At 39.2% G+C, this 26,914-nt stretch overlaps 4 protein-coding genes across 4 annotated transcripts in view; 2 read left to right on the top strand and 2 right to left on the bottom strand.

Annotated features, from left to right (window-relative positions):
- Window positions 1-1,285: 1,285 nt before the first annotated feature.
- On the top strand, window positions 1,286-2,723 carry LOC117790873. The gene has a single exon (XM_034630483.1). It carries the CDS (start codon window positions 1,312-1,314, stop codon window positions 2,644-2,646), a length of 1,335 nt encoding a protein of 444 aa, XP_034486374.1. The 5' UTR covers window positions 1,286-1,311; the 3' UTR covers window positions 2,647-2,723.
- A 991-nt stretch (window positions 2,724-3,714) lies between these two features.
- Window positions 3,715-7,316, top strand: LOC117787382 (FAST kinase domain-containing protein 5, mitochondrial). Its single transcript, XM_034625894.1, has 2 exons — window positions 3,715-5,633; window positions 6,473-7,316. Exons 1-2 carry the CDS (start codon window positions 3,807-3,809, stop codon window positions 6,560-6,562), a joined length of 1,917 nt encoding a protein of 638 aa, XP_034481785.1. The 5' UTR covers window positions 3,715-3,806; the 3' UTR covers window positions 6,563-7,316.
- LOC117787393 (mitochondrial ornithine transporter 1) lies at window positions 6,690-10,495 on the bottom strand. Its single transcript, XM_034625906.1, has 4 exons — window positions 10,338-10,495; window positions 9,627-10,073; window positions 7,205-7,310; window positions 6,690-7,140 (listed from the first exon to the last, which is right to left on the bottom strand). Exons 1-4 carry the CDS (start codon window positions 10,408-10,410, stop codon window positions 6,849-6,851), a joined length of 918 nt encoding a protein of 305 aa, XP_034481797.1. The 5' UTR covers window positions 10,411-10,495; the 3' UTR covers window positions 6,690-6,848.
- Window positions 10,496-12,723: 2,228 nt separating this feature from the next.
- The window catches only part of LOC117788629, a 28,956-nt gene continuing 14,765 nt past the window's right edge, over window positions 12,724-26,914 (bottom strand). The window contains 9 exon segments of the mRNA XM_034627461.1: window positions 12,724-14,174; window positions 15,776-16,533; window positions 17,631-17,949; window positions 18,028-18,574; window positions 18,653-19,660; window positions 19,739-19,902; window positions 22,646-22,847; window positions 24,270-24,626; window positions 25,900-26,887. Coding sequence (XP_034483352.1) covers window positions 13,148-14,174; window positions 15,776-16,533; window positions 17,631-17,949; window positions 18,028-18,574; window positions 18,653-19,660; window positions 19,739-19,902; window positions 22,646-22,847; window positions 24,270-24,626; window positions 25,900-26,887 — 5,370 coding nt within the window. The 3' untranslated portion in view covers window positions 12,724-13,147.

Below are 26,914 nucleotides of genomic sequence, written 5' to 3' on the forward strand. Positions count from 1 at the left end.
AAACGGTCGCTGTCATTACAAGCAGCTTGACGCAGTGGGGAGATGGGGAGGCGGGGAGCCTCTCTTCGTAAGCGTCTCCCTCCCACCTTCTTGGTCTGCTCCAGCATATTGAATGCGTCTCTGCCGCTGCGGCTGTCTCTCTCTTAGCTCTCGTTTAGCTTGTTGTTGTTTTTTTTTGCCGCTTGATGTTTTTTTTAAATTTAATTTGTTTTCTTTCTTTTTGTTTTAACTTTTGTTTTCATTATTATTGAAATGAAATGCGCCGCATGAATATTTTTCTAGCCGCAGGCAGCAAAAACTACAACAATAAAATTACAGTGGCTCCCAGCTTTTTTGACTCTCCATTTCTTCGATTGAACATAGTTTGTTTTGGTTGCTTAATTAAAATATTATATTGTATAAATAAAATTCAATGAAAGTATTTTGAATAACTTAAAATTTTGTCCGTTCTTATCTAAAGTCCTATAAAAAATTACTATTTGTAATATGTAATGGTAGTGGGTCAAAAAAGCTAAAAGTCACTGTACATAAATGTATTATATATACGTATGTATTTATTGTTTTTGTCAAACGAATGCGAGAGATGAATGGAAAGCAAAGCGCGTCTTTCAATTCGAATTCGATATCGAAGCAGCCAAGTTTCAAATTGCCGTTTTGAAAAAAAATATATTCTAATTACACTTATTATATAACACTAAACAAAGAGTTGGGACATTTTTAACACAAATTTTTAAATGCAAACATTTAATTGTTATGCTAATGAATATTGGAAAAGTTCAAACACTGAGAAAGTTGTCGATCATCATCATCATAATCATTATGACACTTTAGTATTTAAATACGCTAAAAAAAAAAACTTACACGTCTAGGCAGTAATTAATTTTTTAAAAAAAATATTATAAAACAATTTAAATAAGTTGCTATAAATAAAAAAAAATTTCTGACTGACCGAATTTCGAAGAATATGTGTCGTAATTGTTTTTTTCCCTTAACGATTATTTTTTTTTAAGAAAGGGGACCTGTTTGGGTTTCAGTGGTAGAAGCTACAGTAATTCATAAATTTATGTAACGTAACGTTTCATAACTTATAGTATATTTTGCTGACAAACCACCATTGAATAAACTGTCAACTGACAATATGGGTACGGTTCCCTAAAAACATGTAAAATTCTCATTCGAAAAGCAGCAGTCGGACGTAAAAGAATATAAAAATTAGTACGAATTTTTTTGGATTAACGTATATATATATATATTTAAAAAATGAGTACAAAAGGTCATTCATCCAAGACTGGAAAGTTTGAGTTCTTGAAGATGGAGCGAATTGACATTGAGAAGTTTATAACCGATGATTTAATCGCAATGCCAAACAATTCGACGCTGTATGATGATTTAAAAAATCAAATTTTGGCAAGGAAAAATACGGACATTCTCATGAAGCAAGACAAGACTGAAGAGCATTGTCATGGAGATGTTTTGCGCTATCATTCGGAGTATTTCAGTCATTGTCTTCCGACAGGATCTGTGATTAATTTGCCGTATGAAAATGTACATCCCGTTGTTTTTAAATTTTTGTACGAATGGATGATAATGGGAAGCACTGAGTGTCCTCGCAATAAGTTACTCGAACTGCTTGATGCTGGATTTTTTCTATATATGCCCATGCTTGTGAGCAGCATATTTCAATGCATGGACGACAAGAAAACCTTCACAGCGAGTGATTCGATCGATACCTATTATAAGGCACTGAATAAGAATGTTTTGGGCATCGCCGATTTAATGTTGGCCAGTGTTCGAAAATATTTCCTGTTGATGATCAACACTGTGGAATATTCTGAAATTGAAGTTAGTTGCTTGTGCAATTTACTCGATTCGGATAACTTGGGTGTTCAATCGGAGATCGAGGTGTTCTATGCAGTCTTTGTTTGGATCTACGTTGACTTTGAAGCTCGTATGGTTCATTTGGAGCGTATCCTTAAAGCAGTGCGATTTAAACTGTTGCCATCAGAGTTTCTTTGCAACATTGGGATGCATTTGCACGAGCTTCATCCAGACATTGCTGCAGTTCTTCATCCCATTCTGCAAGAGACCATGTGGTTTCACCAGGTACTCGACATGGAAGAGGACGTTGGAGAAAATATTAAGCCATGTCAACGCATCTGGATTAGGGATCCACAATGCCCATATATAGATCTCGTTAAAAAGGGCAAGCATATTGATCACGTTGATTTTATGCAGTATGTGGTAACCCTTGATAATGCCGAGGAATTTTCGGATCGCTTACTTCAGAAGGAAAGTAACGAAAGTGGTGACGAAACACCTACAGAATATAGCGGAAGTGTAGATGAATACAATGTTGAAACTACCGAAGACTCACTTGTAGAAACTACCGAAAATGCAGAAGAATCACACACTGAATGTACCGAAAGTGTAGAAGACACACTTACAGAAGGTACCGAAAGTGAAGAAGAATCACTTACAGAAGGTACCGAAAGTGTAGAAGAATCACTTACAGAAGGTACCGAAAGTGTAGAAGATTCAATTACAGAAGATACCGAAAGTGTAGAAGATTCATTTACAGAAGGTACCGAAAGTGCAGAAGAATCACGTACAGAAGGTACCGAAAGTGTGGAAGTAAAGAAAGTGTAGACGAATCACCAACAGAATAATCGTTTCGTTTAATTTTGTTATCATAATGTTAATAAAGTTTTTTTTTTTTTTTTGGTAATCTCGATTATTGTCAAAGAAAAAATACTCTTTCGTGGTTTTATACAATAAACCTTTTTAACCTTAGTTGTTTCTTAGATCAAGTGAAAAAAAGTAAATGTGTGAATTTTAAATTTTGTTCAATTAATTGACTCGATAAGCACTCAGAAGTTCGACTTTGCTTGTCCTTGACTCGGACAGCGAACAGTTGTCAACACAGCTGAGCACATCAGGCGGATACGTAATTTATGCATGCAAAACCCAACCTAGTTAATAACAGAAGAGAAACAATAACAATCGAAATAACGGCAACAGAAAACAAGTTTCCATGGAAAGCAGCAAGACGTAACAATCATATTATTCATGGGTCGTTGTTAAAAATATATATAACGCCATATTACGTATACGACGCAGAACATAAACAAAAGAAATTCGTTTGCAAATATAATTTTTTTGTAATTCTTATTCATATGAGAAAACTTTTGAGTACACAATAGAGACAAGCGTGTTCGTTATTGGTGAAAATATGTTCATTACAATTTGTGTTTTCGCATAAAATAAAATGTACAAATTTCAAAGTTGTTCAAAATTGTTAATAACATATTTTCATTAAAAACAATAAATAATTTGTTAGTTTTCGTAGAGCTTCACTTATAAATAAATGAATTGAAAATTTAAAATTATAAATATAAATATCAATTTTTCGCTGGTTTCGATAATGACGACTAAAATAGAACCTTTGGTGTAACCAAATCTTACACATTGAAGTATTAAAATGTAGTTCCCTGCAATAAACAGTTGAAGAACAAAAAAATAGCTAATTGAATGTAATGCTTTGTAAACTTAAACCAGCGGTTATAATTTTCCCAAAAAAAAACAAAGCTTATCGATTAAGCATTCGCGCCTGATGGATATCGATGACGATGAATAGTTGCCAGATAGTATGCAGTGATTTCGCCCACAAACCGCATGGTTGTTGCAAGCATCTGGCAACGCCGAAGACAGCTGTGCGCCTTTGTTGGTGCATTCGATTTTGTTTTTGTCCTGACATAACGCGTAATGCCCACAAATATTGCAAAGTAATGAATTAAACTACAACTAAAATGATACGGACAACAACAAGATGCATGCAGCGTGGCCTGGCGATGGTGCAACAAGCGCAACGGGTCATGTTGTACCGCTGCATACGCACAGCGCCAACAATGCCCGCGAGAGTTTTCCTTGACTCGGAGAATCAGTATGCGCATAGCATTCTATCGGGCTCCGTGAAGCCCTACCAGATCGCACGCTCCATTGATTGGTTCGACAGGGATGCAGTTGATGTGGGCACACTGCAGCGTGTGTTGGAGCCCAGCGATAAGGCACAGCCAAGTGAATTGTATGCTGATTTGCTGCAGCTGGTGCAACATTGTGCACAAACTGCCACACAGATCAGTGATGAACGATTCACGGACTTTGTGCGCATCTACTGTGAGCAGATGCATCACCTCAATGACGAGCAGCTGGTGGGCTCACTGCGCAGCCTGCAACAGTTGCCGACAACGGAGTCCACAAAGACCGCCAACTATATGGAGTTGTGGAACACGTTGGACATTGAGTGCTGTCGCCGCATTGATGGCTGGTCCAGTTCCCAGTTGCTGCTGGTCAGCGATGCCTGGTATCAGCTGGGACTGGCACGCATTGGTGAATTTGTGTGGCTGGCGCTGCGCAAGATTGGACGAAAGATACGTAAGCTGCCGCCAGAGCAGCTCGTTCAGTCCATGTTCCTCTGCAATCTGTTGCGTCGTCCGGTATTCGAGATGTTTGACTTTGAGCTGAATCTGGCCAACTGTGTGCAACAGATGACGCTGCAGGAGCTGGGTGTCATGGCCATGGGATTCTTCAAGACACAGACGCAGATCAGGAATCCCGAATTATTGCAGCAGATCTACACACGCCTCGAGGCACAACTGGACAGCGTCGAGGATATCACACTGGTGGCCTTATTGAAGATCCTGCGTTACAGCAGCAAATTACCACAGGTGGATGCACTGCAGCAACTGCTTGCCGCACTGCACTCCCAGGTGGATCGTGTCTCGCTCTTGACCTGCCTCCACATGGCGCTGCTCGGCTGCGAACTGCAGACCTGCAATGATGCGCTTGTCGAGCGCATTCTGCTGAGATTCGAGCACGAACTGGAGGCGGCAAGACTGAAGGATTTGGAGCGCATTTGCCTGGTCATAGCACTGTTCAATCTCAACACTGCCAGCGGCGTTGAAGCCCGTCTCTGTCAGCGTCTTCCCCAGATGCTGCGTCAACGCATCGACGAGATCTTGAGGTATCCACGTTGCTATAGCAACTGCCTCCACTTCCTCAGCATGCGGAATGTCTACGATGTAGAGTTGCTAAGCGTTGCCCTCGATCCCCGCTTCGTGCGTCATGTTTATCGCAGTGGAATGCCGGGACGCGAATACTTCCATCTGGACAGCTTTGCCCAGATGCTGGGAACGGATTATACGGGACACTTTCTAACCGAGAAGCAACGCCAGCAAATGGGAAAGCTCTATACCCAGTATATTCCCGATGGCAACTACAAGCTCAACAAAACGGATCGCATTCTCCTGGAGATTCGGGATGCACTGGGCAGCCTCATGCGCACCACAATCACCGCCAAGCATCTATTGCCCCACTATGATCGCTGTGATCTCGTCATTTGCTATGATCGACAGCAACATCGTGTGATTCCCTTGGATGCCAGCTGTCCGGAGGATTACAGTGGCGTCCTGCTGACACGGCAACATCTCTTGGGCACCAAGGAGGCACCACACGTGGACACACTCGTCATTGTCGTCGCCGGCTGGAATAATGTAATACGTGATAAACAACGACACACGGGACAGTTTGCCATGAAACTGAAACAACTTCGACAGCTGGGACACAAACCTGTTGTGGTGAGTTACCATTCCAATTATAGATCTATACATCTGTAGGACTAGATATATAGTATGAAAAAATAACTCTTCCATTGAAAGTATTGGATATACAAAGTATTGGATATAAGAACGGTCAGTTTTCAAACTTGACAAATCCATGTTATATAGAAAAAAGGAGTCAGTATTCTAGAAACCATTATACACAATTCAAAATCCGACAAAATGAAATACCGTTTTAATTTCTTATAAATGCTTTTAGTTCTACAATTCTATTAATTATTATTAAGTATAAGAACATTTTCTAACTATTTTAACAGAGTTCTATGCTCCATGCAGTCTATGTCTATTACCAATTTTAAATTCTCTACAAATTTTACAAATTCAAGACTATTGAAATCTAAATTTTGTTGTCACTTTAAATAAATGTATGGCAACTGTTTTATCTGTCTCTCAAAAGTAGAAAGTATACAGATTTGTAAACCACGCCTGTGCATTCAAATATTATCCATTTCCAAATTAGAAAATTGAGAATTGAAAAGTTTTCGAGTTACCATAAAACAATGTTTATTAAAAAGGATTTGCACAAAGTAAAAATCAAGTGCAAATCGTCTTTACTCCAACGCAAATGGAATTGAAAACTGCCCCAATTATATTATATGCAAATTTCAACCGTCTAGCTCTTGCCGTTTTAAGGAAATGAAGGATTATAGTAAAAAGTATTTGTTTTTAAATCATTTTTTATTGTCGTAAAAAAAAGTATAACTTATTGCTAAAATTTCTTTACTTTTTCTATGAACAACGCATACACGACACACACTTGTACACACACACACACACACGCACTTACACACATACAGATCTATTGGCATGAATGGCGCGAACTGGAAACGTCAACGGATCGTCAGGATTTTCTAAAGCGTCGACTGCGCCAGGCGGCCAACATATGAGCAAAGTGGGAGTGGCAGCGGGATGATAATAATGTGAGGGGATGCGGGGACAACAAAAATGCTAACAAATTATTAATAATAATAATAATAAATGATAATAATAATAATAATAACAAGCGCAACAGTAGTCATAAGTATGTGTAATAACGCGCTAGCAACATGAGCTAATTATTTTATGTTTGTTTTTCGTTTCGTTTTGTTTTTGTTTAGATGTTTGTTTTATGTTTTGTTTTTGTGTCGGATGACCGCCCGCGGTCAGGTTGAGGTGACAGTTTACAGTTCACAGCTACATGGCCCCGTGGAGCGCCTTCTTTGTGTACTCGTAGACAACGAATAATGTGGCCGTGGCAGGAATTGTGCGCAGCACAGATGGCAATAGGCCACGATAGAGGGCCAAGACGCCCTCTCGTCTCACAATGTCCGCACCGACGGTGAACATGCCCTCATTGAGGTTCTTCACCTGGATCCGACTCTTGATCACATCCGCCGGAAATGTGGATGTCCACAGACAAACGCCGCCAACAGCGCCAGCGACCATAGTACGGAATGGACCAATCTCCTCCTTAGTCTGTCCCTCTCTAAAAGTAATTTCGATATATATATAGTATCTATATATTTGTTACATCACTTTGTTTAACTCACTTGCGCAGGAGTTCACGTGTGCCCTCGTAGCTGCCAAAGAAGAAGAAGTATCCGGGCATTTCCCGTACAAACGTTGAGCCCAAGCCACGATAAAATCCCTTGATGCCTGCCAGAAAGAAAGAGCAATTAACATATACAATTAATGAAATGCACATATTAATATTTTTTACAATTGTAACCTGAAAAGGTCTATAAAGTTTAAAGAAAGGAAATGTGTGAAATACTCCATTAACAATTAAGTTGATAGAGCCATGTTCATCTGCTATATATTGATTTTGATGCTAAGGGTCCACCCCTTTGGAATTTTTAATATTGAACATTTTTGATCTCAATCTTTTACTTTCAATCAACTCCTTTAACTTGATTCTGAAACCATTAATTTTATTATAAAAAATCATGCCAAATTGGACAAAAATGTTAACTTGTAAGCCTAGATCCAAAGTCAGACATACTTCAAACGGACAAAACTTTTTTAACATAATTTTAGCATGATCGTACAATAAACTCGATAGTTATGTAATTCAGGAAACAAGTTTAAGTATCGTTGAGCCAAATAAATAGGAAGAGAGCGTTGACACTGCAACGTAGATTACTTATAAAAACATTATGTACCTAGATTGTAAATTAAGTATTGTATGTTTGACTTTATGACGTTGTTATTCTCAAGTTTGTGGCGTGTGTGAAAATAACAGTTGAACAGGCACGTGAGGCCAGCTTTGAGTTGTATTTATAGACTTTATTAGACCCCCAATACCACCAGGGGGATTGCATGGTCATTCCGGTTCTTATCTCTTGACTGAGTGGCGTGCCAGGCGCAAATAAAAGCGAGAACGGAACCAACATCATCATCAACAACAACAAAAACAATTTGAAAACAAACATTTCCCTAGTGAAATGAAAGAAGACTAGGGATGAGAATTGAGTCTGTCAATCAAAAACAGAAAGAAAAAACAAACAAAAATAAAGATTCTGTAAAAATTTCCACTTGTCAACTGATAACAGTAACTACGCGTCTCTTTTCTACTTGTATTATCCATTTACGATTTACAAGACACACTCATTGTTCATTCATTCATTCATTTATTCACTATGAATACAGCGCTCAAGTTGCGATCAGTCAATGAAAATACAAATACTATATACAAGTAGCATAGAATAACAGGTTAAAGTTATTTCTGTTTATAGTTGAAATTACTTATTATCGGATATATGCTTAGTTGGTAAGTTGAAGCACTTCCAACTTTTTAAATAATACTGAACTGGTCGAAAACTATATTTTAGATTCTTATAGCGAATACCTAAAGCTTCTTACTCAGATTATTTGCACAGGCTCTAATATAACCTATGTTTTCCTTGACATCTATTATTCTGGTAATCAGGTAATAATCAGTTCATTGTAATAAGTTAATTTTAAAATATAAATAGAACTGAAATATACGGACTGAAATTACTACTTTTGGTTGCATTACCTAATTCATATATAAAATACGACTGTTGATTAAATTAAATAGGATAATGCTCCGATTTGAATTAGATCTGATTGAAATTATATGAAGCACTACAAAAATTTTTAAATGTAGAATTTTATTAGGGCATTTTTACTGACATATGCATAAGATTTCCATCATAAGATATAGATATATGATATACTCGTATAAAGGTATATACATACATGGAAAGTATAATTAAAATAATGTATTATAAAATTACTTTGAACGCAGGTTGTTAGCCTAATGTTTTTGATTATTAAATACATTTTCTTACATTTAATTTTTTTTTAACAATTTGTAACTTAAAAATCAACCAAAAATAATGTAATTAGATTATCATGTAGATTTGAAAGATAAAAAATCTTAGTTTCTGTTTAGTTAGCTGTTATAAATGATTCTTTAGGTGCTGGTGGAAATCAGCTGTGAGCCACTGTAGATATACCACCTGCTTGAAGGAACAGCTGATAGAAATGGACTGAATATAGTTGAACCAAAAGACAGGTTCATAAAAAGATACGCATATATAGATATATAAGCAAAAAATAAAGGTTATAAAAAGACTGCAACATACTCATAAATAAATACATATGAAGTGAGATTATGGGAAGTAAATGATCGATCCACCGGATGTGCTCAACATCCCTATCAGTTTCTCATGAACAACTGGAGAACAGCATACATGTTTGGCAGCATCTGGCAACGCCAAAATGCGAAACAGACGGCAGCTGATTAGTTTTGTGTGAAGTGTATCAAAATCAGAAAACTCGCGCGAATCGCGATTAAATATGAATTATGGAGAAACAGAGAAGAAATAAAAAAAAACCAGGCGAGATAGGCACACACATAATCTAATCAGAGATGTTGAAATATGTATGTATGTACATTGTACATATTGTATGTATTAAAATGTCAATTTGATATAAAACTCTCACCTTCGGTTCGCCAGATGTAACGCGTTAATGTCCATGGTGTGCGTATATCGGCTGTTTGTGTCGGCTCCACAAAGTGTTTCATCTCCCGCAGGGCTTGAAGCTTACACTTGATCAGCTCCGTGGGGCAGAGGGTGAGGGTGGAGAAACAGGCGGCCAGAGAGCCGGCACAGGCATTCTCCGTGGTTGTTAAATCGGATGCCAATTCTTTGCCAACCAAATAGGAGACAAACTTTTGGCAGCCACCGTATGCAGCAAAGAGCACAGAATTTTCAGCGACATTGGCAAAAACTGCCGGCACAGAGCCGGCATAAAGACCCCGCATCACCCCATCCCGTCGATATGTGCTCACAAAGCAGTCGAGCATACCCTTGTACTTCTCCGGGAAAGTTTGTAGCTTCACCTTGACCGTGTCCAATGGCTGCGACACATAGACTTGAGCAGCGCCGCCTGTGGGCAGAGAAGTAAAACCAAAATTAAAGAGAGCAAGAGCAAAATATATACTATGTACAGTGGCTCACAGCTTATTTGACGCACTACATATTTAAACACGTTTCTTATGAATTAAAAATATGATGAAATTTCATTAATTAACCAATCTGCATCTCATTTCTGTTTTTTCTTTTTTCATCACCAAAAACTAATATGCAAGAGTAGTTAGTGTTTTACATATGCTGGTTGCCCACTGTACTATGTTAAGATTCGTTGACTTACCCAGCGAGCCGGCGAGAAAGTCTATTAGCCCCTCCACGAAGTTAATGTTGTTGCCAGTGTCGCCTCCATGCATGTCTAAATGCAAAATGAATGACAAAAATTTACCAACTAACAGCAAGAGTCGTTCTCGTATTCGTAACTCAGTTAAAGATTTCAGAAAATTGAGTAAATTGAAATGTCTCTTTTTATTTTGCTCTTCTTCTTTAGCCGCAGCGGCCTTTTTCTCTTCTTCGCGCACAGCGCTCTCATATGCCTCAGCGATTTGCTCGGGCGTCATTAAGAGCATATCGCTGCCCACTCTGTTGCTGCCGATTTGCGGCGGCAGCGGCTGCGACAGCTCTGCCACTGATTTGCTCTTGATATTGGCATTTGTTGTTGCCGCCGCCGCTTCTTTCTCTTTCTGATTATACGCATCGCGATTGCTAATGTGCTCACTCAGCGGCGTCAACGTCGCTGCTGTTATCTCTGCCGCCGTTGGCGACATATATTAATATATGTACTTGCTGCTGTGCTCCCAACTAATCAAACTTTATTGCTTTTACATTCATGAGGCTTTCTATTGCGTCATGATAACGTTCATATGTTCTCTTTCTCCTCTATCTCTGTCTCTCTCTGACTCGTGCTATTGCTTACTATTTCTTCCTCAACTCGCTCTTGTCTGCTGCGTATATCGCTCTTTAAAATCGCAATCGAAATACTGTTGTTATCGCTATCGTGTCGAATATTTTTGCTCTCGTTGTTGCTGCCGTTAACGTTTGAATGCAAATGTAATTCAAGATCGATGTACATTTTGTTTAACAAGAATTTTGAAATTTTTTTTACCAAAGTTATGAATGTACGTACATTTTAAAATGTTACTTATTGTAAATGTCTATTTAAATTGGAACCAAAATATATTTATGCAAATGTCCGATTTGACTAATTTTTCATGCCGCATGTATTCTGACTAAATTTTTCAACTTGACCATCAATGTTAAAAACGCAGTTATGTTAAGCTAACATAGGAAAGAAAACCTGACTTGCTGTTAAGCTAAACATTTATGCATGTATGTTGATCAATCGATCCAGCCATGTGCTGTAAATTATCGATGACGAAACTTTTGGCCGTTTTTACTTGTTTTCATTCAAATAATTTGTCAATTTTTATTAATAATCGATAATTTTATTACACCATATGTAAATATCATTTATCAGCGTTTTCAATATGCTTTATGGCAATTAAACTCTCATTCAGCACTTTAATTATATACGATCCCGTACTATTATTATCATTGGAATCTGTGTGTGTGTATACATATCGCCATTTTTGTTTTATTTTTTTCTCGCCATTTATAAATTTATAATTAAATAATTTACATGAAATTATATGCATTAATTCATTTACTTGCTATGTATTTATATATCTTTTAGTACATTCATATGTTATATATATATATATATGTTTAATATTTTATAAGTTTATATGTCTATGTCATGTTATGCCGAATCAATTTGCAATAGGCATAAACAAAAAAAATGTAATCATAAGGACTAATTGTTATTAAAGTCGCTTGAGCTAAGTTCCTGATCGGTCGAACTGTTCTGTGTCACATATGTAAGTATATTATTATTATTACAAATTACATTTATGCATATTTATTTTAATAATGAGTGTTTTTTTTAGCTAATCATTATTTTATATTAGATTTTGGTATTTTCATTTCATATTGTGTCGATTTTTGTTTTCTTTTATTATCGCTGAGTTTGTATGGGGCTTGTTTTTGGGGGATTTGTTTCTGGAATATCCAAATGAATGTTATCTATTATGTATTACAATTCGATTTATTGTTATAAGCCCTTTCACTCAATTTGCTCAACACTTTGTACTCGTTTATAATATTTTCATCTTCTTAGTATTTTTTTATTTCCTCTCGTTCGTGGTGTAAAAATAGCAAGGTATTTTTTTTATTGTATTGAAATTTTCGTTTATTTTTTTTTATACAATTTCTATTTTTATACAAACTCAGCGGCAAATGTTGTTTAAAATTATAGCATTATAGTTTACTTTCTCTTTTTTTTTTAATTATTGGTATTATTTTTATTCATTATTATTATTATTATTATTATTATTTTTTTTTCTTTTTACATATACAACTATACATAATATTATTATTGTTACAAAATTATATAGTTTGCCATGTGTTGCGAGAAAAAAAAAACTCAATTTACACTTAAACATATTGGCACACTTTATGGTATTTTTTACTTATTTATTTATTTTTTATTTTTGGAATTTTGTTGTTGTTAAATCTATTTTATTTTCACATTTAATTAATTCATAATAGTTGAGAAACTAAACGTAATGTATGTTTTCTGGTATTTTTCTTTATTACTATTTTTGTTTTCTTATTTTTTCGTATAGCTTAAGATGAATAATTAGCGGCTTTGATAGTTGAATTACATGCGAATAGAACCGAGGAACCAAAACATTGTTACGTTTAAAACATATTTGCGCTTGAAATTGAACTATATTAAAATTTAACTGAAGAATTCACGAATAGTACTTTTATATAAGTATGTGGTACTGTGGCTGCCAGTGGCGTTGACGGGGGGATATTTTGAATTGCACTTTAGTCCCGGTTAGCTATAGTCCGCATCCTTCTCCAATTGGTATAAATTATAGAAAGAATCGTATATCTAGGATATAGTTTATAATATCTATATCGGGTTTTAATGGGATAGAAACTGTAGTATAGAGATATTGTGGTTTTGGACTAGCTGTGCATTTTGGGGTTTTGGATTTGGTACTGGCCGCCAGATGGCGCCACCTACTAGTAGTAGGCGGGAAATGGATGATAATTCGACGGATTGGAAGCATGGTGATTGGCTGATGGCAACACCGGAGGCGGCCTAACACCCGGATGATAATTACTGGATGCCACCTGATGATAGGCCCCGAAACTTCTCGCCATATGACGATTCTGAGCAGCTGCCGCCGCCGATTCGCCAAGGAGTCGTGACTGATCCGCAGTGCCGAGCAATCGATTATTCTGCTCCATCAGCAAATGTGCCGTGGGATCGACCAGGAGACGATGTGGATCTGCAGCGGCGTTCGAGGCGGCCAATATACGATGCTGTTCCACGGTTGAGAGCAGACGATGATGCTCGAGACTCTCGCGACTTTGGTGCTGCATCTGGGAGGAGAGAAATGATCGATTGTTGCCCACAGTCATGTTGGCTGTATTCGGTGTGAGATCCAACGATGCCATTCTCAGCATATCGTGATGCGGATGATTGTATGGCAATTGTGGCGGCGATGACACCACATAGTTGGCTGTCCGACTCAGATCCACCGATGTGGTCTGATCATGCTCCTGTTCGCCCAACTGCTCGCTCAGCATATTATGCATGGCGGCCGATTGATGCTGTTGCATCGCCTGCAGCTGACTGCTGTGTCCACCATGGGATGCATGCTCCTGTTGATGCACCACGGATGCCGCCGTCTGTTGTTGCGTCTGCGACTGCTGACTCTGCTCCCGATCCGACAATATATCATAGATATGATGATGATAACGGCTGCTAGGCAGCTGAAAATTATGATGGTAATTACTCGACGCATTCGAGCGCGAACTCATATCTAATCCCTGCAGATCGGACATATCATTGGCGGCACTTGCGGCTGCTGCAGCGGCTGCCGCTGCACTTGCCACATTGCTGCTGTTGCTGCTCTGCCGGTATTCGGCGGGTGAGTCCAGATCCTGGCTGTTGTACTTCAGATTGCTGGCCATGCTCTCGTACTTGGAGTACATGAGATCGATTTGCGATTGCGGGAACTTCATGCGCATATCCTGGCCAGCACTAATGGGAAGACACCACAAAAGATGCAATTAATTTTCGCTTCAAATTATAAATAAATAATTATTACAAATAAATATTATAGCATATTTTTAGTGTTTTTAGTCCTGCAAAATGTATCAAAGCTCTTGTTGGGACCAGGACTTTCAAGATTACATGGAATCATAGAAGCAATTGTCCTTAAAACATAATATTCAACCAGTCAACAACTGATAACACAACATTTTTCAACTCAAAAAGCGCGGACTAGCAATTCATTTTATCCCTATGGTTTCTTGGTGAGAACAGCTTAGAATTGCCCCTAGATTACGAAATTGTGTAACCATTTTTTGTAAAAAAAAATCGATGCACCCTAATGTATACGCATTAACTTGATCAGCATCAACAGCCGAGTCGATATAGACATATTCGTCGTGCCTTGGTTTTATTTTCGTAATTTTCTTGAAAGCGAACCATTGCCCAAAATCAACAATAAGAATTACAGTTTTAATCAATAGCTATAAGTTTCGACTTTTGTCAAAATTCAAAAATGTTTTGACGTATAGGAAATTCTCCAAAAATGTCAACCGCAGCCAATAACTTAAAATTGATCAAAAACTTACATCTTGTGAAATTTTCTTCTAGAAACATTTTCAAGTTACTTGTTTAAACATTCTAAACATGTATTAGTTCATTAGTTTGAGCATACCGTTTGCATCTTTGAATAAATTAGGTTTTTTCAATATTTTTGCCTGTTTTGCCAAAAGTTGACTTCGAAAATGGAGTGTTTGTATTATCATGATTTTTTGACGATATCTTTCTTTTAGAAACAAAAACTTATTGAAAATGCAAAGAAAACACTCCAATTATAGTAATAAATCTTAACTTAAAAAGTTTACATATAATTCATACGAAATAAACAAAAAACATAGAAAGCATGATGGAACAAAATGTCGCGTGCGACATGTCGCGTGCGAAAGTGATTTGACGTAAATTAATAATAAACTACCTAATATTTTTTAATCAAATAAAAGACAATATTAAGATGCATTTATGCACAACATTTTAAAACTATTCGCATAAAAATATTACCTCAGGTTTCGTTAAAATCAGTGTTTGGAACTGTTCGCCGCGAGAACGACTTCTGTTTTGTGATGCCTTGATTTTCGGTAATTTTCTTGAAAACGAACCATTGACCAAAATCAAGCTTAACACCAATTATAGTGCTAGTCAATAGCTGTATGTTTCGCCTATTGTCAACATTCTAAAATGTTGTCGCATATGTTTTTTTTCACTTTGAATGCGTACGAGTGTCGCATTCAAAATTAGAGAATTGCCCATATAACGTTTTTTTTTTAGATTAATTAACGTTAGCTATGATTATTATCTAACATTCATCTTAATCTCAACAAAATCAGTTAAATAGACCGGCAGTAATATCTGTTTTAATTTTTAAAGCAATATAAACTCCTAAAAGTATGTTACGGATATTCCTATAGTCTTTCTGGCTTATTTTTATAGTTAACATAATATTTGTAACTATGTGAACTGTTGATAGTATCATTTAAAAAAAAAAAATTGATATAAGGAAATGTTGCATAAATTGCTGGTCAGGATTTGCTTACCTATTCTGTGGCATGATGCTGTTCTCCTCATCGCTGGACATTTGATTGTGCCGCGAGATGTTGTGGCGTCGTTCCTGCTGCTCCTGCTCCTGGACGGCGCGCTTGTGACGCATCATGTCTCCGTTGAAGTTGTAGCGGGGTATGCTCGGCGAGGAGGCGGGTGAGATGAGCTCGTGCTCGGGATATGTGCTGCCCACGCTGGATGCATTGCGTCGTTGCGGCTGCAATGCCGGCAACGGTGACGAGGCCGACAAATTGTTGCCACCAGCGGTGGGTGCACCACCACCGCCACCGCCACCACTCGAGCTGCCCGCCGGTGTGCTATTCGATCCGGGTCCACCTCCTGCGCCGTTACCTGCTCCAAACATGCCGCCATAGTCCCGACCCGGCGATATCGGCGGCGGTGACGGCGGCGTTCGATGATGCGACGAGGAGAAGCCATCGGAGTCGGGATGCTGTGGTCGCGGTGTGCTGCCCGCATCCACATCGACATCGTTCTGGTTCTGATTACTCTGCGGATTCGTTGGCGTCGATGCGCTCGGCGATATGTTGCAAGCGCCCTGGAACATCGGCAACGGCGGTATCTGCATCGGAAAACTGCCCAGATTCTTCATCATCTTCAGCTCGTTCTCCAGATTATCCATCGTTGCCCCAATCCCTGCTCCATTCGCTCCGCCGCCGCTGCCAAACCGCTGTGACTCCGCATCCACGTGTGCGCTCATCGGACTGTCGCTGTTGATGTGGTTCTCGGTGGGTACCTGTCGACCAAGAATACCAAAAACACCTTAATAACGACCCATATAACACTTAATATCATGCACATTTTATTTTAAAAATTTGTGTGAAGAATTTATTTATTTTTTTTATTTAATTATTTTTTTTATTTGATATTTAGATTTAATTTATTTGATGTCCTAGTGCGACAAATTGTAAGAAACTTATGATTATTGCACTAGTCACAACTCTTCTTTTGCTACTTTTTTGCAGTTTATTATTGCAATTTGTTTCAAAACAAGGCTTTAAAATTTTTTAAAGTGCTTTATTCAGGATGCTGTGAGTTTGAATCGCTCCTTCAATTTAATGTAAGAAAATTAATTTTTTTTTCAATTGTTTTTTAATCTTTTTTTATTTTTTAAGTGTATAGAACTGTTAACAGAAATTACAAAAAAAAAAATATCTCATGTATGATTGTAACTTAAGATGAGAAATTTATTATTTTATTTCATTATTTATTTATTTTAAAGAATCAACAACTAAATAAATTATATATTATTTTAATAAGAAAAAAAAATAAAGTAGAAAGTGGAGTTGAATCTAAAAGATGTGGACAACAAAATATAATGAAATTAAAGAAAAAATATTTAAAATTAATTATTTAAGAATTTAAAATTAAAAAAACTATAAAAATATACCTGAATATTTAATTAATGGTTCTAAGTCGACTTAAAGCAATTGAGAAAAACCATTAAATTTAAAATTAATTATATTAAATTTTGGATTAAAAAATCGCAAAAAAACAGAGTTAATTATTTATTTTTTTTGCCATCGAATAAATGCAGTCGATAAATTAATAAAATTAATGCAAAATTTTAATTAAAAAAAAAAGATGATAGAGTTGAGAAAGCAACATATTTATTTATTTCTTTTAATTTTCTCTGGCAACAAATAAATATACAGCAGTTAAAATAAACTATATGCAATGTACAATTTAAATAAACTAAGTACAATAATAACGAAAAAAAAGGTTATGTAGTTGAGAATTTATTTATTTAACGACGCCAGGCAAATACAAATAAATAAATAACATTCGATAAATATACTATAACAAAGAGAGAATGATGGACAGTGTACACACCTTCAGATCGCTGCTCTCGCTGTCAATCATATTGCCAACGGAGTTGAGGGCCGCCTCGACCAGCATGCTGGCAGAGGATGAGTTGGCGCCGACGCCAACGCCGACGCCGACGCCAACAGTTGCGCCGGCGCCGCTCAGTCTTGCATTGGCGTTGTTGTAGAAGGAGCTCATGAAGGATTGCGAATGGCTGAGCGAGTTCATTTGCATTTGCGGCGGTTCAACGCTGCTCGGCGCTGTGGTTGCACCAGTGGGTGTATGTCCACCCGTGTTGGCACCACTGCCACCACTACCGCCACCACCTCCGCCACCGCCACCGCCACTAGCACCACCGCCACCGCCACCAGCACCACCGCCACCACCAGCGCCATTGGCCGACGCACTGTGATGATATTGGGACATGGCGGCAGCGGCGGCGGCAGCGGCAGCAGCAGCTGCTGCATTATTATTGGACTCGACCACGTCGAGGAAGGAACTGTTCTCATCCTCCTCGCGGCTGTGGGCGCTGTGCTGATGCTGATGGCTGGCATGACTGGCGCTGGCGCTGCTCATCAGTCTCGCCAGGAAGTCACGATTCTGTCCCAGCAATTTACTGTGCTCATCCACAGCGCTGGGCGGCACGGCGAAGCCCAAATCCTGGCCAGAGCTGGCACCACTCGACAGCTGGCCACAGGCAACGGCACCGCCCGAGACGGTGGCATCGTTGGCCACCTCGCTGCCATCGCTGAGATGACGATCATCGGCGCCGATCCACTTCTTGCTGCCTTTGCTGACCACAAGATTCTGGCCAAGAGCAGCATTCATGGCAGCAGCATGGCGATAGCTCGAATCTCCGTGTGATTGCTGTCCGGTTTGTTGATGCGGATGCGAATGTGAATGTGCATGATGCGGATGCGAATGCGAATGCGGATGTGAATGCGAATGCGGATGCGATTGATGGGAATGATGTTGCTGCTGTTGATGTTGCTGCTGCTGCTGCTGCTGCTGTTGTTGTTGTTGCTGCTGCTGCTGTTGCTGCTGCTGATGGTGATGATGATGCGCCGTCGCCTCATCATCATCCTCATCATCGTCATCATCATCATCGAGTCCAACGCCGACGCCGACGCCGCCCATGTGTCCCATCATATGACCCAATTTGGCGGGATCTTCGCCAGCTCCCGCCATGGCAGAGACAGCTGCTGCCGCTGCAACCACCTGTTGCACCTGTTGCTGTGCGCTCAGTCGCTGCGCTGTCGTTGTGAGGAAGGACTCAACCAGACTCAGCTGTGCATTCTGCTTGCGACGCACTTGCTCCAAGCGCACATTCTCCTCCTCATCATCGGGATCGTGCAATTGTTGCTGATGATGCGATGCCGACTGTTGTTGCTGCTGCTGCTGTTGCTGCTGCTGCTGTTGTTGCTGCTGCTGCTGGTGGGCGTGTGCATGCGCGTGGGCGTGACTGTGAGTGTGGGCGTGGTACTGCGGCTGCTGTTGATGCTGATGCGACAAATGCGATGGCGATTGATCCAAGTGTCCGCCATGAAGCTGTTGTTGTTGCTGCTGCTGCTGTTGTTGCTGCTGTTGTTGTTGCTGCTGCTGCTGCTGTTGGTGGCATTGTTGGGCGTGTTGTTGTTGCTGCTGTTGCTGATGTTGCTGCTGCTGCAGCTGTTGCTGCTGCTGTTGTTGCTGCTGCTGTTGCTGCTGCTGCTGCTGTTGTTGATGTTGCTGCTGGGCGGCATGTGTTGCTGTCGGCTCCTTCTTGCGCTTGCGCTTCCTTCCCACACCGGATGGACCAGAGGACATGCCGGGATTAACCGATGTCGGCGTTGGCGCCACCGTTGGCACCTTCTCACCAAAAATGCTGGAGATCTTTGAGCTGAGCAGCGAGAGATTCGGCTCATTGCGACACAGATCCTTGATGGATTTGCCGCTCTTCTTGATCGCCTCGAAGATGTTGTCGTCACTGTACTCGGTGTCGCTTTGCATCGAGCTGCTCAACATGGAGTTCTGATTCTGATCCTCGAGACTCTTTCGTCGTCGCCGCGGTGCTTGCTCTGTGAAGGAGGAGACGGCAGCGTTAGAGCGTGCCGACTGCCCCACTGATCCAACTGGACCACCCACAACTGGCTTACCCAAAAAGTCAACCTTCATTCCACCCGAATACGCATCAAACGTGTACGCCACACTCCTCTCGATCTTCGGCATCTGTTCCTGCGTATAATTGTGCACCTTCTTATAATGGAATTGCAGGCACTGTTTTGTCGTGAATGCGGCATTGCACTCCGGTTCCGCGCACCTACGGAGAATGGAAGAGAGTGGGGTAGATAGAGGGTTGCATTAGTCGGTGGATCGTCATAAATGTACAGATATTATATAGAGGGGCTAAGACACCAATAATGAGGGGAAGACGGTGATAGAGTGACAAAGGGTGTTGAATAAGAGTAAATAAGAAAGGTTAAGAAAGTCAGTCGAAGAATGTAAAGACCTGAGATAGAAGACTGGAAGACAAGAGCCAAGAAAGGATGATGAAAGGGAATGGTTAGTAAAGGGTGATATGAGGAACGGGTGACATTGGATGAAGGGATGGAATGTATGGAGAATGAATAAGGTAGGTTACGCCAGTCAGAGACGACAGATACGACTTGAACAAATGTTGATGATGACTAGCAGATAGAGATTATATTGAGGGAATAAGGCACTGATGAAGAGAGAAAAATGGGGGTAAAGATAAATTAGAAAGGATGAATAAAGATGGCTACGAAAGTCAGCTTAAAAATGTAAAGAGGTGAGATAGGAGACTGGAAGACAGGTATCAAGACTAAAAGAGTGTAAGGTTAGCAAAGGTTGACATGGAAAACGGGTGACAAAGGATGGGGGGTTGAAATGGAAGGAGAATGAATATGGAAGGTTACGGAAGTCAGCAGGAAAGGGAGATTAGGCGAGAAGGCAGGAGTTAAGAGATGGCATGGGACTTAAAAGAGAGTTGATAGAGATTAGAAGATACAGATTTTATTAAGGGCCTAAGACACTGATGAAGAGAGAAAAATGGGGGTAAAGATAAATTAGGAAGGATGAATAAAGAAGGCTACGAAAGTCAGCCGAAGAATGTAAAGAGGTGAGATAGGAGAGACTGGAAGACAGGTGTCAAGAAGTGCTGATGAGAGGAAAATAGGGGGTAGAGACTAAAAGAGTGAAAGGTTAGCAAAGGTTGACATGGAAAACGGGTGACAATGGATTTGGGATTGGAATGGAAGAAGGATGAATATGGAAGGTTACGGAAGTCAGCAGGAACGGGAGATTAGGCGAGAAGACAGAAGCTAAGAGATTGCAGATGGGACTTAAAAGGGAGTTGATAGAGATTAAAAGATACATATTTTATTAAGGGCCTAAGACACTGATGATGAGAGAAAAATGGGGGTAAAGATAAATTAGGAAGGATGAATAAAAAGCTAAAGTCAACCGAAGAATATAAAAGGTGAGATAGGAGACTGGAAGACAGGTGTCAAGAAGTGCTGATGAGAGGAAAATGGGGGGTAGAGACTAAAAGAGTGAAAGGTTAGCAAAGGTTGACATGGAAAACGGGAAACAAAGGATGGGGGGTTGGAATGGAAGGAGAATAAATATGGAAGGTTACGGAAGTCAGCAGGAAAGGGAGATTAGGCGAGAAGACAGGAGTTAAGAGATGGCAGATGGGACTTAAAAGAGAGCTCATAGAGATTAAAAGATACATATTTTATTAAGGGCCTAAGACACTGATGATGAGAGAAAAATGGGGGTATAGATAAATTAGGAAGGATGAATGAAGAGGTGAGATAGAAGACTGGAAGACAGGTGTCTAGACTAAAAGAGTGTAAGGTAAGCAAAGGTTGACATGGAAAACGGGTGACAATGGATTTGGGATTGGAATGGAAGAAGGATGAACATGGAAGGTTTCGCAAGTCAGCAGGAATGGGAGATTAGGCGAGAAGACAGGAGTTAAGAGATGGCATGGGACTTAAAAGAGAGTTGATAGAGATTAGAAGATACAGATTTTATTAAGGGCCTAAGACACTGATGAAGAGAGAAAAATGGGGGTAAAGATAAATTAGAAAGGATGAATAAAGAAGGCTACGAAAGTCAGTCGAAGATTGTAAAGAGGTGAGATAGAAGACTGGAAGACAGGTGTCTAGACTAAAAGAAAGTAAGGTTAGCAAAGGTTGACGTGGATAACTGGAGACAGTGAATAGGGGATGAAATGGAAGGAGGATGAATATGGAGGGTTACCCAAGTCAGCAGAAAACGGGAGATTAGACGAGAAGGTGCGAGTAAAGAGACGGAAGATGGGACTTAAAAGAGTGTTGATTGAGACGAGAAGATACAGATTATATTGAGGGCCCAAGACACTGATGAAGAGAGAAAACTGGGAGTAAACAGACAATATGGTGGGGATAAAGTAGAAGGAGAGTGAAAAAGAAAGTAATTGTAGTCAGGAAAGACAGGAGATAGGAGACAGTGAACAAGAATTACGGGCGAATGGGAAAAGGAGGTAAAAAGATGAGATCAGTTTGAAGTCAAAGAACTGAAAGCAGTGACAGGGACAAAATGAAGGGTTAACGGAAAGAAGGAGATAAACATTAAACGTATCGAAGATCTAAGCACAGATGATCAGAGGTATATGGGTGTGAGTGGTAATAGAGTGGAAGGTCGACATAGAGTAATGTACAGAGCGGAGGGCAGCGAATGTGAAAGGTTACGGAAGACAGCAGAAAGAAAAAAGATGTGAGATGGTATACTGGAAGATAGAAGTCTAGCGACGGCAGATAGAAGCTGGGAGAATGGAATAAGATACAATTGAAATGTAAATGGATATTGACAGAATGTAACTAAAAATTATATTGATAATAGAAAGGAGTGCAGAAGACGGAGCATTGAATTGGAAAGACAAGGAACATAGTTGACTGGAGAAAACACAATAAGAAAAACAGAATACGAGACTGAAAGGAATACAGCAAACGTAATGGATACCTGGACTTAGGGAGAGAACGTGGAATTGAACTTACTTAAATGGCCGCACACCCGAATGCGTTAGCATGTGGATCTTCAGATTGCTGCGATTCTGGAAGAGTTTCTGGCAGCGGGGACAACTCACCACTGTTGAGTTGCGACTGTGCACCTCCTTCGAATGGCGCTGCAATGCCGCACGCGATCCTAGAAGTTTTGAACATAATTTACACTGAAAATCTCGTAAAACTTCAGCCATATCTAAAATGAAATTGTATGAAGAAAATGAAATTTTCGGATTGTGGTGATTTTGAAAGAAAATTAGTGAATTACAGAAAAGTCATAGGTAATCGAACCAATCCAACAACAAACGAACTAACAAACAAATAACACAAAAAGCAAAAAGAAAACACATAAAGCAAAATACACTAGATCAAACTAACATAAAGCATATATAGATGTATAATATATATGGAGGTATTACATAATCCGGGGCAAAACTCAGTGTGGAAAACCTAAGACAAAGACAAACACAAAATCAAATCAAATCAAATCATTCACTAAAAGCGATTATACAATGATGCAATTTACGATTGATGATGATGATGAAGAGGATTTGGACTTGATTGCTGGGTTTATCTGGTTCTCGGCGGCCTTGATAGAGCAATAGTACGAAGACTTGTTGATTATCAATAACCTAATTAATATTTATAATTAACTAACGATATTCGAATATGCCCCAAAAAGTAAAATAACATACGTAAAGATTATAGACTATGATTTTCTTCTCTTAAGAAATTATTTAGAGCTACGATATTCGAATTTTAGTCGAAACAGATAAAGACTGAACCCTTGTTGGCTAAAAAAATTTAATTCAGTGAAAACATATGAAAATGAGCTTATTTTGAGTGTTTTGCATTTACGATATTCGAATTTGCATTCCAGCAAATCGTAAGCGCTTTAGAATGTAGACTACTCAAGGCCCAATTAACTATAATCACTTAAATTAAATGCAACTAACTTGATTTTCTTTAAATTACATTTACGATAATCGAATTTTGATTGGATGATAACAAGTGAGTGCTTTTAACAATCCTTATGATATGGTAAGACTTGATGTGTATGTGGATGATCCTATATGTTCCGATGCACCAATAAAAATACGATAAGAAAGCAAAGAAGGTGATAAAGAAAGTTTTGACCAATTTGTTAGTACAACTAAAAAAAAAAACGTGAAGATGGGAGGCGATCACAGATGTATGTATAGTCGTGTTTTCTTTGGTTAGTAGTTAGTTTAGTTTTGTAGTTACGGCTAAGCACAAGTTGCGATTAGTTACGTTATTAGTACATACGATATTCGTGGTGGTGGAGTGTGTATTGATATATGTATATGGAGAAGCGGTAGAGCGACGGCAGTATTTTATATTATAATAAGTATGTATATATGTATATATAGTGTTAATGCGAGCTTACGATACTTTACGATATTGAGTTTTACGATATAACGAGCTTACGATATTGGCTGCTAGGCTTGCACATTCGATGCAATATAGTAGCTAATACAGTTTGACAAATTACGTTTACGATATTACGCTTACGATATTGAGACAGTCTACGCATTTACGCAATTACGCTAGAGAGATTGAGAGAGATAGTGAGATAGGCGTGGCATTCGCAACTTACCGCTATGCACACGCTTAATATGCGCCTTCAGCTTTTGCGGCTGACAAAATTTGCGACCACAAAAATCGCAAACGGGTCGCGATCGATTCGGATTCGAGGCACAACCGTAGGTCCGATGCATCTCCAGATAGTTGAGCCGCAGGAAGAACTTGTTGCAGAACTGACACTGATACGCCCCCTTGCCATCATGCTTCTCCGCCGCATGCTTCATAATGTTGTCCTTCCCCAGCACCGCCTCCCCGCACACCTTACAGTGATACTTCCTTATGGTCAGACTCATCGATGGATCGTGAAAAACTGAGCAATGTGTGCGATAATACAACGGATGCTCAAACTTCAGATTGCAGCCGCCACAATCTGTTTTCCGAAAAATAAATTGAAAAACGGATTAGAACAATGGCATGGTGTGTAATTATTTATTCACTCATCAAATCATTACTTTCTTTCTTATGTCAATGACATTTGCTTAAAGTGTGCTTACAAATGGGATTCAATTGTGTGATAAGGTAAAAAAGTGTTTAAAATTGAAATAGAAATGTTAAATGACTGAAAATAGTCCTGCATAGTTTTGCTTTTATCTGGGACTGTAATCATTATAAGTTTTATTATAAAACTCAAGAAATAAAAATTACTCAATGAGTTTTATTATTTTACTTATGATTACTTTTGAGCAAAAAATAAAACTCAGGAATAATCATTATTTTTGAGGCATGAATAAAACTCATAGAATAATGATTATTTCTTGGAAAAAAAAAACTTATAGAATAATGATTATTTCTTGAATTCAAAACAATAAAACTAAAGGTGTAACTATGACTTAAAAAAAATTAAAATGAAATAATTATACTATTGGAAATATAATTTTAAACTGACTAGGAATGTATATAAATTTTGTCCATATATTCCTTTTAAACAAGTCAAAATAGCACCTTGAGTTTTATGGAATAATTTTTTTGCTCAAAAATTATGATTATTTCATGATATAAATAATACAAATCATAAATCTTAAGATCATGGTGAAATTGTATAGATTACCCATAAAGAACATTTTTTGATATATTTCACGTTTTTTTCAAAGTAAAATGAAATGATTAATTTTTTCAATTGAAAAAAACAAAATAATCATCATTTACTGTCCCTGCTTTATATTTTTTTAAACTCTGTGAGAAAGTCAAGTCAGTCAAGCTTTTGTAAAAGTTGCTTACTTGAACAGCTTTTTGAATACGATTAGTAAGATTTTTGCTAACTTTGTGTGAGTATTAGATTAATCTTTGTAGCAAAGAGAAGAGCAGAAAGTAGCTTATTAACTAAAAATAAGCAAAAAGGTATTTTCGAATGATAAAGTATGCTTTTAGCATAAAATGAGCTTTTAAAAGCTTTATTTACAAAAAAAACATTGAATTATATTTTGCGTCTGTTGTAAAGCTAAGATAAAAAGTGAAAAAAGGGTTTTCAACAGCTTTCAATGAGCTTAAAAGCTTTCATAAATAGTTAAAGACTTTCAAAGCGACTTTAAGCACATGTAATTTAATTGTATAGTATAGTAAATAAAGCAGTGAGTCAATGATGAGTGATTGAAATACTCATTGAGTTGAGTCAGTTACTATAAGTAAGTGATGTGGGAACTTACTGGTCTTCTCGGTGTGTTTCTTCCGCCACATGGTGTTGCAGTCGTCGCTCCAGTAGAGCAGCTCCATGCCATTGCGTAGATCTCGACAGCTGACAAAATACGCTTGTCGATCGATGGACACGAGATTCACATTGCGATCCTCGTAGCTTGGAGCAGGTCGAATGAATCGCAGCCAGTTGGAGGCATTGGGATTATCGCAGCATAGCAGATACGATTTATCCGCTCCCGCCTCGCACATCTCGAATATCCACTTCATGTCGCTGCCCTCGCGCACCTCCCCCGTCTGCACCGGCTGACCGATGAGGGGTCCCAGCTTGGTGAAGGCTCTCACCTCGGTGCGGGCAAAAACTCCGGTGACATTCGGCTCGACATTGTGCAGTTCGAATTCGGCCGGCACGGATGCCTCGGCAAAGGTAATCAATGGCTTTGTCTCCAGTTCGGATAGCTGTGATGTCTCATCCATGTCCATGTCTTCCATGTCATCCTCATCCATGTCATCGTGTCGGGGTCGTCCATGTTTCGCCTGACGCTGTGCGTCCGCCTTCAATTTGGCCAACGCCTCGAGATTACGTCGCTCAATCCATTCGGCCAGATCGACGGCATCGGTGACATTGCCACAGGCGTTGCGGAGTGGACACAGCTTATGGTCATGGGAGATGGAGCATTCGCGACACGATTGCTGTGATCTAAACGCAATATCATGCTCATCCTCCTCCTCGACAAAGTTCTGCTCCATTTTCATTTCGCGGGCCAACGCCTCCTCATCCAGCTCCTCATCATCGTCATCGTCATCATCCGCCACACCGGCAACTGAATCATCCTCCGGCTCATCGTAGCTACTCGGTGGCATCATGGCAGCCGCTGCTTTGTTCGATTTCTTGCTGGGATTCTTGGTGCGCACATGGAAATTGGCCAATTGCCCGTTGCTGGCATTGGACGCATCCACAAGATCAACGCCACTCGCCAGTTGTGGCAATGTGGCAAGTTGCTGTGCATGTGCCAGTGCGTTTGTATG

This window comes from Drosophila innubila, chromosome X (genome assembly GCF_004354385.1).
Source record: "Drosophila innubila isolate TH190305 chromosome X, UK_Dinn_1.0, whole genome shotgun sequence".
Lineage (NCBI taxonomy): Eukaryota > Metazoa > Arthropoda > Insecta > Diptera > Drosophilidae > Drosophila > Drosophila innubila.

Bases quoted from the DNA above. Each gene is read 5' to 3' on its own strand.
- LOC117790873 (XM_034630483.1), top strand. From the start codon at position 1,312: ATGGAGCGAATTGACATTGAGAAGTTTATAACCGATGATTTAATCGCA.
- LOC117787382 (XM_034625894.1), top strand. From the start codon at position 3,807: ATGATACGGACAACAACAAGATGCATGCAGCGTGGCCTGGCGATGGTG. The intron at 5,634-6,472 runs GTGAGTTACCAT...ACACACATACAG, and splicing joins TGGGACACAAACCTGTTGTG to ATCTATTGGCATGAATGGCG.
- LOC117787393 (XM_034625906.1), bottom strand. From the start codon at position 10,410: ATGCATGGAGGCGACACTGGCAACAACATTAACTTCGTGGAGGGGCTA. The intron at 10,074-10,337 runs GTAAGTCAACGA...CTCTGCCCACAG, and splicing joins CTTTCTCGCCGGCTCGCTGG to GCGGCGCTGCTCAAGTCTAT. The intron at 7,311-9,626 runs GTGAGAGTTTTA...TCTTTCTGGCAG, and splicing joins TTACATCTGGCGAACCGAAG to GCATCAAGGGATTTTATCGT.